General features: G+C 40.2%; 1 protein-coding gene across 2 annotated transcripts in view; it reads left to right on the forward strand.

The window, feature by feature from the left end:
- Positions 1-5,786, forward strand: part of ELMOD1 (ELMO domain containing 1) — a 41,907-nt gene extending 36,121 nt beyond the window's left edge. For both annotated transcript variants that reach the window (XM_082776158.1, XM_082776159.1), the window contains 3 exons: positions 1,864-1,914; positions 3,138-3,271; positions 5,383-5,786. In XM_082776158.1, the coding sequence (XP_082632284.1) occupies positions 1,864-1,914; positions 3,138-3,271; positions 5,383-5,555 (358 nt within the window). In that variant the 3' untranslated portion in view covers positions 5,556-5,786. The remainder of the gene's footprint in view (positions 1-1,863; positions 1,915-3,137; positions 3,272-5,382) is intronic.
- The last annotated feature ends 7,756 nt before the right edge of the window (positions 5,787-13,542 follow it).

Here is a 13,542-nt window from a genome sequence, read left to right on the forward strand (position 1 = left end):
CAGTAGTGCTAAATACCCCCATAGTAGGGTGTTTACATCTGAATCCTGTATAGCTTTTGATATCCCCTGCGTTTTGTGGTTGAGTTACCAATGGTAATTCTGTGACAAAAAGTGCTTGGAGGGTTGAGGGGAATGGAAGTGCAATAGACGTTGGTCTTTGACTTAAATCCTCAAATTTAGTTTGTCTGGCATTTCCTTTTATATTTTCACATTTATTTTCTCACTGCAAGCTCCCCCCTCCAGGTTTGGTCTTCTCTTTATGTATTGCGCTGCTAATGGATGCTTTTAATTAATGTGCCCTGATGAATAGGAGTTTTCACAATGCTTAAAAAGCATTATAGAAAATAACCAAGATTTTTGTTTAACTGAACACAAGATTTACATGGGAAATAAAACAATACTACACAGGTGCTGAATATTTGCTGTCAGGGCTGAGAATCCCATCAGTGTTCTCCACTCCTATGTGAGATTTCCAAGGACCATCTTGCAGTTCTGTGTGAGCATGTGCAATTTTTACCCCTTGAAAGAGCATTCGTTAGAAGATAGATGCTGCTCGTGGTGCCTGTGGTGTTTTCCTGGTGTGGTTGCTTAGCAGCAGTGCTAGTTTCTGATGTGATAATGATCAATGTAGTTTCTATTTTTGTTGAACTGCATTGCTTGTCCACATCCTAAGTGTGCCACCTTTTATTATTCAACACTTGCTTGGGGTTTTTTTTATAGATGTTATGCCACAACCTACAAAAATGACAAAATTTTTATAGAATAAGCATAGACTGGTGTAATCCTGTACACCAAGCCATGTAAGATGCAAAATTTTGTTCCAACATGCATCACCTGGTAACAGGTCAGGATGGGTGTGAACCTCTCAGCATCTTTAATACTTAAAGGCAACAATTCTTAAATATTTTACTTGCCCGGAGTTCAGGGCATGGTTCTTACTATAATATAAGCTTACTGTAATTCAAGTATAGTCCAAGAAGGACACTTGCACACAACTGCCTACATGTATAATTTGGGATCTAAAGCCTGCAATCTCAGAGCTGCCTTATAAAGACAAAACTCCCACCAGACTCTAAGCCTTAGCCCACTGGTGAGGGTCAGTCCCTTGCTTGCTTGTAGCTGGTAATAAATGCAGGCAATGATTTCTTCTAAATTTACTCTGAGTAGGTACAGGTAAAACCTGGCTAGTGGAATATCAGCTGCTGCACCATGCAGCTTTCTTTTTTTAATGTTGAACAACAAATTTAAATTAATTCTTCCCTCTCCAGGACTGTTTTATGGGAGGGGATCTTCTGTATTCTTGAAAACATTTGCATTATTGTGCTAAACAACAAAAAATTCCTTAATTTTGGCTGTTGAATGACTTCTATTTTGGTGGGACATGAAAAATACTCCTGCGATAGAAAGCTCATGTTTGCCTCCTCAAGTGGATTGCATCTCCAGTGATGAATGTCATGCACATCTTTGAGAACATGAAAGCTAAAATCATCATCCATTTGTTGAAAGAAATTTGGTATACTGCTTTTGTTTGTTTTTTTTTTTTCAGCTCAAAATTAATTGAGGTGGATTATTTTTATGGCCAATATAGAAAATAACTGGCTTTTACTGAGAGCAGTGATGTAGGCTTTTGTCATCATTACCAAGTTTACTAGTGATGCCATAAATCAAGCATCTATTTCTAGCTATGTCCGGTCTCCCTATACGAATCGATTCACTCAGAAGCAGAGTTAAAGAGGATTAGCCCTATCAACAGAAGTAAAACACATAGTCTGTGTGTGTTTAATGTTGTAATAACAAAGAAATTGGAGGGAGATCTTGGAACTAGCAATTCATGTTAATATCTGGATTTTATTTTTTTTCCAGCCAGTTCAGCAAAGCTGAATGGGAGAAGAAAAAGTTTGATAAGGCAATTGGGTAAGTTTTAGCCAGGAACACAACAGTTAACACTGATGCTGCATATTTGAAGGGAGCAGGGTATTGCTTGGTTACTTCTTTAAGGATTTTTTCAGTGTACATGCTAACATGCATCATCTTAACCATATCTTCATTTTGATCAAAGATTACAGGATAAACCTACTTTGAAGTAAAAATTGGGAGTAGGGGGGTGGAATCTTGTAGCAAATAAGTTTGTTGGTTTTTTTTGTGCATGCTATGAATAGTGCAGTTATAAATACCTGTTTAATTCTTCTTAAAGCATAATATGACCAAGTCTCACCTGTCTCTCTGTCAGAGGCAGTTTCTGATCTGCTTTCAAGAAAGTATAACTGAGAGTAACTGAGAATCTGTAATGCAGTATTTTAATGCCAGGACTTCATTGTTCTGTGAAACCTGCTGTTAAGCCTTATGTTAAGGACTCTTTTCCTCAAGAAATATTCAAAAACTAAACAAGTTTGCTTTACTGTGTTTTCTTGGGAAATTGTCATTGCCAGAAATCTTGAGCTTTTTGTGCAACAGGTCTACAAATTAAGAAAGAACTTCTAATTTCTGAGTTCTGCTGTGCCTAAATATACTTTCCTTGCTCATTTGTCTTAGCAGGACAGGGTGTTGGTTCATAGGTTAGATACCCTTTTTTCTGTTCCTACCATGACCTGATTTAGGATTTTGCTTGTGTATCTAGTTCTCTGTTGGGAAGAAATTGGAGGTGATTCAGCTAAATCTCTTTCACAGGCTTCTTAGCCATATGAATATCATCATAGGATCAATTGCATAAACCTTTATTTTCCTAACTGTGCATACTGAATTCCAGTTGGGCAGATGGGTTAAAATAGCAAGTGTCAGGTCACCTTGCAGGCACAGCCACCGTGTGGAGTGCTTACCCTGTATCAGAAGTGAGTCCAGGGACTCCGGGGCTTGTTTTCATTTCATAGGAATGAATCTGTGCTGCTCCACTGAGAACACTGGCACGGTGACGAAACTCCTGTTTTCACTTCGACCATGTGTTTCACTAGGGAAACACTGCCATTAGAGAGTAGAAAGCAGATAGGACAAATGTTTTTGTAGTTTTCCATCACACTTGGAAGCTCACAAGAGGGAGAGTCAATACACCTCAGTATGACCTAATCTGCAATGTCAGTGACAGTTTCTTATAGCCTGTGGAAAGAAGACAAGCTCTCAAGAAATGTTTCTCTTTCTTCCAGCTACTCTTTTGCTATTGTGGGTATTAACATAACAGACCTTGCATATAACCTGCTCGTGAGTGGAGCTCTGAAGACCCACTTCTACAATGTTGCTCCAGAGGCACCAACACTCACCCACTTTCAGCAGACCTTCTGTAAGTGATGAGGGGGGGGATACCTACCTAGTTTGTACTCCTACTTTTGTACTCCTGCTTTTTTTTCCTGCCCTTGCAGATAAGAGTACTGTAAATTGGCTGACACTGCACAAACAGTGTTGTGCTGGTCTTACTGTCCTGACTTTAGAGTACTTGGATCCACTTCTGAGTTGTGATGCATGTCACCATCAAACCAGGGAGTAAAACAAAACAAAGTGACTGAACTAATGCCTTCCTACCTGCTTAAACTGCTTTTAAATAATAAGAAACTAAAGGTATTTTCCCCATAAATCCATCTGTATTAAGATATCTACATTCAAGTGCCTCACTGCACCCTTCAGTAGACTTGTCCTGCTGGAATTAATTTTTTTTCCCAGCCCTTTCCCCTGTAATTGAGCATCCCTTCTACAGCACAGACCTACTGTGCATCCTTGCCAGAAGGGCACTGCACCAGGTGCTACATTTCTAATGTTTTTCAAAATGTAGGCAAGGAACTGATAACAAGAAGTCAAGATGCACTGTTTTCCCTATTAATTAAAACCAAAACAAAACCTTCTCAAGTTGGCTATTTAGGTAGCAGACCTTTTTGTTTTGCTGTTTTAATACTCTTTATTGATTGACTGTATAAATAGCGAATATTCGTGACCAGCACATCTTCTGTTAAAAAAAAATGCAGGCATTTGAGGTTGCTATTCAAGACTCATTCACCCAAAACCTTATATGGGCAGATTCCATACTGCAGCGGGAAGTCTCTTCTTGTGATGACTTCTGGGTTGCTGCCCTAAATACACTGGCTGGTAGAAACTTCAGCAATTTAGCTGTTACACTGTCTTTGTCAGTGGTCAGCCTGATAAATAAAGGACAGATAAGTACCTAAATATCTGCTAAGATTTGAAGATGTGCTTAAGATACCTTTTGAATAAAGTTTATCAACTTAATGTTGAAAGGAAAAAAATGTGATTTTGCAAATAGTGAAATTTAAGTTAGAGTTATGTGTGGTTTTTGTTTCAGATTAGGATATAATGAAATAAATGAATAAAAGCAATTAAGCCCCTTTTACAACAAATGCCATTGCTTCTTGAAAGCACAGATAACTTGCAAATTTTGCTGTATTGGGATGAAAGGTTATGCATCCTCAGTGGCTTGTCTGCTGTGGATGCTGGGATCAAGAGGTTGTGTCCAGTTCACTGGATAGTACTGTCTGTAAGGTTTTTCTTGGTGGTGGCTCCTCTTCAAGCCCAAGGGTGGCACAAAATTTAAGAGGGTAAAGGCCTCAGTAAAAGCTTGTGTGTTAAACACAATTTTGTCACCAAGCTTTTTCCTGAGGCAAGGATATCTTAACAAAGCTAGTGTCACCTTGCTTGTCTTTCCAGGACCATGGGCATAAATGTTAAATAACCCTTCCTGCAGGGTCATGCACATACAAGTAAAACCGTATGAGGAAGCTGTAACTGTTAGTTACTTAGCCGTATGCGTTTTTTAGTGGAGAGTAAGCACTTAAGCACTGTTTCTATTGAGGAAAAATCAGTGAGGCAGAACTTCAATATAAACAAAAGGCCAGTGGAATATCATCAGTAGTATTTTCTCCTACTCATTAGTTTAATGTTTTAGTTAATGTTATTTGGCCATGTTAAATGATACATGAATAGCTCATCATCCATATGTCAGGATGCTTAGTGATTTCTTGAAATCATTGGAAGAAGTTCTGCCAGTGTTCATCAAGCCTTGAATTTGCCCCTGAGTGAGACTTCTAAAAAGTTTCCCTAAAATTCTTTTAGGGGGAAATATTCCCAAATCAAGGAAACATAAGTATGAGATGTTTTTCCAGAAATGAATCTTCAGTTGTTTTGTTAAATGTCCAGCATGTGTAATGCCAATGCTATGGCAGCAAGCACTTCCAGATGTTTTAGTTTCATAAGCTATGTCATACATAGTGTTGGAGCAGGTGTCTTGCAGGTGGGTTTAATCTTATCCCTGCCATAGGTTCATGAAGCCTCAGACCTCAGTGCCCAGAATTCTTTGTGTGCATCATAGTTATTAATTGTGTATTTTTTTTTAATTTTGTAATCTTTACTGTATTTCTCATCTGTTTTTTATTATTCTTTTTGTAGGCTACTTAATGCATGAATTCCACAAATTCTGGGTTGAAGAGGACCCACTGGATATAATGGAGTTCAACCGTGTCAGAGAGAAATTTCACAAGCGAATCTTGAAACAGCTCCAGAACCCTGAGATGGCTTTGTGCCCTCATTTTGCTGCATCAGAAAGTTTAATCAATATGTAGTTACTCACTTGATTTTATTTGGGAACACTGTCTCACTCTTGTGTTAGGTCACTGTTTAGACCATCACTAGCATACTGAAAGACCATGGCGATTGTATGCATGTTTTTGGTGCAGTATTCATCTATTTTTGTCACAAGTACTAGATCCCCTTATGCTTCTTGGGGGATTTCTCATTTTAAATGGGTGCTCATATTGCGGCATTATGCAGTGTTACATTCTGAATAGATGTCCAGGTATCAGAGTTTTTTCTATTTTTTTAGACTTTCCTCATATTTCAGCATTGAACAATTGAAATGTATTTCTCTAGCTGTGTTTTTGTATATGTGGAATAAGTAGCTGGATCTTGTATTGTGAAAGCTTTTTAACTTCTTGGTATGTTTTAAGGTAACTATTGGCATTTCAAGCAAAATATATGTTTGGACCTCATCTAGAAGATAATGTGTGTAACTTAATCTGATGCAGACAAACACATTAAAGTCCAATTTTCTCCACACAGCCATATATGCTTAATGCAGAATTAATGAGGCTTATGAGATACAAGTTTCAGTAAGAGATTTATGCAGAATTACAATCAGACTCCACAGCTACATGAATACCAAATGATTTGATGATACTAATACATTCCTAGTGAAGTGCAAACACACTCGCAGCTACTGGTTGTCGGCACCAACACCACCATGCTGAAGCATAAATTCCTGCATGTTCCTTTGGCTGTACCGGGGTTACTATTCTGTGTCACATGTTGGAAGGCAATGTGATTTGATCACACCATGCTTGGTGAATTCAGGGGAGCAGAAATGAATATATATATATTTTTTTTGAACTACTCAAACTGTAGCTTTGGTTGTCAATTCAGTTCATAAGAACTAGGAGAAGTAATTGACTAGAAGGTTTAGTGCAAAGCTACCTAAGTTTCCTAGACTACTTTAAAAAAAAAATAAAAAATAAAAATGGCAAACCACATTTTTTCTAAAAACATGAATGAGTGAAAGTGTCTGACACAAAGAATGTGTAGTATATTGAACAGCATCTACCATGGCATTTCATACCCATGGTATTTTTTACCTTCTAAGCAAGCAATTTTAGTATTATGTTTGTGTAAATCACTTGCATATGGAGATAAAAACTTTGAGTAGTGTCCAACTACTTGTGAGTTATATGAATAAATTATATGTCATTCTAATCTCAAGCACTACGTGTCTTATTTTGGAGATAGGCAGTAATACAGATGTAAGCAACTCTTAATAGATCAGTTCAAAGGGGGTGTGATGGCTTTGTGGTATTTCCTGAGTCTGAAGAGTGGTTTAAATTTACATGGGTCGTGTTCACTCTAGTATTTCTGGTTATAGCTTTGAGCATTGCTTACTAAATAAATAAAGCAATGGGGAATGTTTATACTTCTTGGGAAACTTCTTAGCTCAAATGGGAGATGGGGATCTTTTTTTTTTTTTTTTTTTTTTTCCTGCAGGGCTAAAAAGTTGTGTTCTTTGAGAACTGAACTCTAGGGCTGTTGCAATAACTAGTCTTCTTCAATGACTTAAGAAATAGAGTTGGAGAGATTAACTATGGCATATTTTGTATGAAAATATAACGAATAAAAAAGCATGTATGTTTAGCTTGTAAATAATACATGGTAGTAATACATAAAACGGGAGGTTTGGGTATCGCTCCTGATGCTAATAACATTTTCTAACAACAGTTTTCATTGTTTTGAATCTTACCCTCTCACCTTTCCTTCCCCATCTCTGTGACTTAAATTCTTTCTGCAACACATTAGTCTGCAATGGTTTATTTTTAATCTTCTGCGTGGAAGTTCATGGAGCTGGCGTGAAGGCCCCTGCTACCTTTTTACTGGTGTGATCTTCTCAGTTGTTATGCCTTTTCCCAGGGTGTCAACTTCAAATAAAATCAGCAAATGTCATCTGGCTCCATGTCAGACTGTGCCACTATAATCTAGCTGCTTTGGGTGATTTTTTTCTTCCTGTCTTGCAGGGAGATGGATTTAATGAAGCTATGTGTGAAGTTCTTTCTCCTGTAGAGCTCTTGCTTGCTCCCCTGTGGAGCTTATTTTACTGCCCACTTGTGCTTTAGCTGTGGCCTGTGACATCCTTGCTCTCAAGGCTCTTGTCAAATCTGGGGCAAAGAGTGTTCTTGGTGACTGTGCCCCAGGCTGAAGCATAAAAAAAAAAAAAAAAAAAAAAAAAAAAAAAAGCTGAACACTGTTCTTTTAGAAATAAATAAATAAAATCATAACTTATTCTACCACCAATATATCTCCAAATTGTGACCTGTGAGGAACTGGTTGCTGCTTTCTCTAGAGAGGAGAAAATAAAAGAGGCAAAAAAAGTGTAAAAAGTTGTTTCAGTAAAGTAGACTTAGTGTTTATACTCCCTGCAGGGCACAGGTTTTGCTTTAATTAAGAGCAGAGTAGCTTTTAGGCAGCTGGTGTATTTCTACGCACGTTTATAACAGTAGAGAAAGTTCCTTGTATTCATGCAGTTATTCATGCAGTGAGGCTTCGAGAAATGTTTCTCCTGGCTGTCTCCTGCAGCAGCACGGAAGCTGGACTGGAAAATTTCCTGTGGTGTAGAGGGTAAAGAGCATTAGTTCACTGTCCTCATTAAAAGAAGAACAATCTTTATAAACACCTGTACCTGCTTTGTGGTCTGTGCTGGGTGCTCTGCACGGCAGTGCTGGCTGAAGCACTTTGCTGCAAGCAGAGAGTGTCAGCATGTTTCATGTCAGCAGCTGAAAGAAGTGCTCTTAGGTGGAGCAGGAGGTGTGTGAACAGAGTGCTGATGCTCGGGTTAATGAGCCCGGGTCTGCTGCTACTCAACAAAGGAACCAGCGGTAGCAAAGTGCAGCTTTCCTTTTTGCAGTTGTATTATAGGTTCCTTCTTGATCCTGTCCTTCGTGAGCTAGAGTTAGCTTTAACATCTCATTTGTTAACTTGTGCATTTCTGTCATAATGTGCCCTGTGGTTTTGATCCATCCATGAGTGCAGTCAGCATTTCAGGGTTATCCATTGGGGTCTTGGAAATCAGAGTCGTTCCTGTGTGAGCTCTAGAGGAAACCTTGGTCTGCAGCTTTGCACTTGGACAGATCTGGCTGAGGTCAGAGTCAGTTACAGGCTGTAACAGTAATCACATGCAGTTTTATAAATGCTAACTTCAGGTGTTTGGCAAACACTGTTGGGACATCTGGGAACTCTGTATTTCCTTCTGTCCTACAGTTGGCTCTTGATGACCTTGACATTGTCAACATATGACCACCTTGGCATCATAAGAAGAGGTCTCTGAGAATGATGGTGATAATCTTTGATTTTCAGAGAACTGTCCTATTGTCTTTGTAGCTTGCTAATGGACCTGACTTTCACCTCTTAGTCCTTCCCTGGATTTTAGTCCAATACGACCTGGAGTTTTGCACTAATGAATCCTCCAGGCTATGCTGCGAAAAACAAAATGTATCGCCTCTATGCACTTGCATCTACAGCATGGTGCAGCTAAAAATCACATAAATTATTAAAATAGATGTTGTGCAGAAAACAATCCTGAAACAGATAAGAAAATGAATTATTCATTGTTTTCCTTGGTTTGTAGCAGTGCAGGCTTCCTATAAGACTTGCCAAAGATTAGACAGGAGTCTTCCTACACGATCATGTAGAAATATAGTAGGACTGGCTTTGTGCGTTCCCCTGTGAGCAGCATGCATAGAAATCAGGTCGTTACTTATTCTAGTAAAGGAAACTGTTCTTCCCTATATGGAGCTATAATTAGAAAAAGAGATTTAGCTTTAAAGCTCCGAGCAAGAACTGGGTAGAGCAGCTTAGATCATAAAGAACTATAGAGAATGGCAGAGGATTTATCTGTGTGGCCATATTCTTAGACCTCTCAGAGCCTCTTAAGCTCTGTTGTATTGAAGAACTGTAAAACCATGTAACTAAAGGTGGTCTGTGCCCCAAAATGCTTACAGTATGAAACAAGGGAAGTGAGCAAGACAAGGGAGCTTGGGGTTAACACCTACACCTGGGAGCTCAGCAAAGCAGAGCTGGAGAATGGGACACGAGGAAGCTTGCTCTATATATATGGCCTCTTTTTCCCAATTGCAAGGGCAACTAGAAAGGGACATGGAGATGACTGTGAAAAACAAGCAATGGACAACAGAGCCCACTCCTGTAACATGCTGGAATTGAGGACAGCCTGGCTGGGGAGGTCACTGACAGAAAACGCAATCTGAAGTGTGTGTTGAAGGAGGGGTTCATATGGAGACAGGTCTGATTAACATGGGGCTGGTCTGGTTGACACAGAGAGATCTGCATGGGCTGCCTGCCAGTATCCTGAATGGGACTGAGCATGGCAACACTGACAGTTCCAGAGCCTGAGAAGACAAGGACAACTTGGGGGCAAGTTTCACTTCTGGGGATAGATAGGAAAGGCTGTGCTTCTCTAGAGAAGCCAGTCAGGAAGCCTTAACAAGATGTAGATATAGCCCAGATGTAAAGAAAAGGGATAAGAGGCAAAGTTGGAGCCCTTGATCATGGTCTAAAGAAAAGACGGTAATGTTCTCCACAGCAGGAAGGAGCTTTGTCATCACACCAAGCTTAAGAAGGGGAGGGAGGTAGGAAATTGTGAACAACTTGGAACTGTAATATGGACATCAGGATTAAAGTCTGGCGTAGAGACAGCTCTGTGACTCATTGCCAGAGCAAATGATATTAACCAAGGAGAAAATGTTGAAACAGGAGAAAAAAAAAAAAAAAAGAAAAAAGAAAAAAGAAAAAAGAAAAAAGGCCATTGGCAAAGCCCCATGAAGAGTCCCATGGAAAGAAAGAATCCTCCACTGGACTCGAGGCAGTATGCCCAGGAAGGTGGGAGGCAGGAGAGGACTGTCTCAGAAACTAAGGCCAGACCAAATCTGAGAAAACAGCTGTGGTGATTTGTGTCAAAGGCATTTGGCAGCTGAGTGCTCTGCTCTATCTTTTCCCTGGTGATGTGCTCTGTTCTGAGCAGATTCATTTCAGTCCAATCAGCAAAGTGCTTGTGCAGTTCCCATCTCACCACAGGCCAATCAGTAGTGAGTACATCCTATAAAATCACTACAAAAGCCCTCAACAGCAGTAAATCAGCTCAGCTCCTTAACCTTCGTCACCTGCCCTTGTCCAGCCGAGGCATCCTCTTGACAAGAACCAAGCCATCTGACCAAGTCATCATCTGCCCCTTTGCTTTCCCCCAGTTTTCTATTCACATGGGTTTACTAGTTTAAACTGAAGCCAAGGGACTTACACTTTGCTTCAGGTTTTAATGTCTCTACCTCCACTGCCCCTCCAGCCTCTCTTCCTTTCACCCTTTCTTGCACACTTTTGGCAGAAAGACGTTTTTGTGGTGGGTGTGGGTGTCACTAACTCTGTGGCCAAAAAGCAGGAAAAGAACTACAGGAGTAGATGTCTGAGGAGACAGCAGCCAATCTGGCAAGCCCCCTCCTCACATCCTGCCCTGCCCCAGCCTGCAGGGTGCCACCGTGACACCAGAGGCAGGAGGGCTGCTCTTAGCTTGGCCATCTCAAGGCTGCTGCCTCCAACTGTCTTGCCCTTTTCATTCGCTCTCTATAGGTACCTCAAGGGAGGCTGTAGCGAGGTGGGGGTTGGTTTGTTCTCCCACATGCCTGGTGACAGGACGAGGGGGAATGGGCTTAAGTTGAGCCAGGGGAGTTTTAGGTTAGATGTTAGGAAGAACTTCTTTACTGAAAGGGTTGTGAGGCACTGGAACAGGCTGCCCAGGGAAGTGGTGGAGTCACCATCCCTGGAAGTCTTCAAAAGACGTTTAGATGTAGAGCTTAGGGAAATGGTTTAGTGGGGACTGCTAGCATTAGGTCAGAGGTTGGACTCGATGATCTTGAGGTCTCTTCCAACCTAGAAATTCTGTGATTCTGTGATTCTATGAGGGCTATGGGAAGGGGTACAAGCATGTGGCTGCACTGGGAAAGCAGAGCTTCTCTAGCTGAGCTGCTAGTTTGGTTCACAGGGTTGTTCTGCCCCTAAAGCACATTCGGACTCCCACCAAGTTCTCTCCGAGGAGAATCAGCTTCTTCTGGCTCACAGAATAGATTTATTTTATTTTATTTTATTTTATTTTATTTTATTTTATTTTATTTTATTTTATTTATTTTAATTTTACTTTATGCCTGAGACAGGCCTCAGTGTAAGTCATGTCTGCCTGCTGTGAAGTTGCACAGATTTAGGTTGGCTCCAAATCTGGCCAGAAGAGGTAAATCCAGCAAGCAAAGAGTAGGGGACCCTGAGCCCCAGCAAAGCTATACTCCCAACATGATGCTCTACCCTTATTTTCTGGATGAAGAGAGAGATCTAAGGGAGCTGTGAACATCAGCTATCTACTGAGTGGGTCAAAACATCTCCCTTGATCAGTGGTGTGAATGCCTTTGTGTTAAAAGCTAAACTAAGTATTCGTATCCTGGGAGACTATTCGAAAAACCAGGCAGTGACTCTGTTATCATGTAGAAATGTCAGTGCTGTTGGAGCACTAAACTCCTTTCTAATTCCAGTAGAGATCCAAAAGCTGTAGAGAGGCACTTGGGAACCTGCAGCAGTTCAAGTCATTTTAGAGCTGTCTGAACAGCAAATAATAGAGAGAGATGCTGGCACTTCAATGTTTTATTCTATATTCTTAATTTGCACCTAAAAATGCAAATTAAACATCACTGTCTATCAGCAGTATCTTTTGTGATTCTCTTAAATTTATTATGGATGTCTATAATCATTGCCTATGAGTCTCACACATAATGGTAATTAACTTCTATGCAGAGTTCTATTCCATTATTTTTCAGGTATAGCAATGACAGCTCTTAGACATTTGAATGATGGGAGTTAGAGGCTCCCTTCCTCCCAGAGAGAGATTTGCCTTTGGGGTAGAGCACAGTGGGAGGCAATGCAGCCTATGCCATTTTGGTTAGGTTATCTGTGATGCTATTGAAACTGTAATCAATAATTTAACAGTAATATCAAATACCTAAAATTCTGAGAGGTTGATAAGCACATAGTAGAAATTTTTACAAGACCATGTCCCTGCCTTAAAAAAAAAAAAAAGAAAAGAAAAGAAAAAGTGGGGGGAGGGAGCCTGTAATACCCACAGGCAGCCGGAAACCAGGAGTGATGAATTACCTGCATAGGCAGTGGAACTTCTATTCTGCCAGGGGTTAATTCCAGCGTACCACAGCTCACTGCTCCTAGGATCAAAGTAGCTGTAATAAATTGATTTTCTTCATATTAAATGACGTGTAGAAAACATTTCTGTGTTTTAGAGTGAGTAAATTTTTGTTAACAAGCCCACATAATATGAATGTATTTCAGCAAGATGGTGTTGTATGACTGATTACCAATAACCTTGTTCCTGCCAGGGCAAGCAATATTTTGCACATCAGAAGGCATTCAGTTTAACTGAATCCCAATAGGTGGACAAACAACACCTACTTATCACTTTGGGGAAAAATGAGTTGCAATGGAAAATAAGCCAGGATTAAATTACATTAGAAGCTGGGAGAGAACTGAATTCCCAATTTCTCCTTCTTTGCTTTCATGAGAAAGCCTTCTCAAAACAACAGCAACCAAGTAGGACTTTCTTTGAGAGACGAATGCAGTGATTTATGGTTGGTGAGTAAAACTTTTGGCTAGGATCTTTACTAGGACTAGAGGGGACGGCCTCAAGTTACACCAGGGAGATTTAGGTTGGAAATTAGGAGACCTTTCTTCTCAGAAAGAGCATTCAGGATTGGAACACGAGGTGGTGGAGTCACTGTCCCTGGGAGTGTTTAAGGAAAGTCTGGATGTGGTGCTTAGGGATGTGGTTTAGTGGGTGACATTGGTGGTAGGGGGATGGTTGGACCAGATGATCTTGAAGGTCTTTTCCAACCTTAATGATTCTATGATTCTATCTTGACACATCTACTCTAGCATCTAATTCTCTGCCACAGCTGA

This window comes from Aythya marila (assembly GCF_965140915.1).
Source record: "Aythya marila genome assembly, chromosome: 1".
Lineage (NCBI taxonomy): Eukaryota > Metazoa > Chordata > Aves > Anseriformes > Anatidae > Aythya > Aythya marila.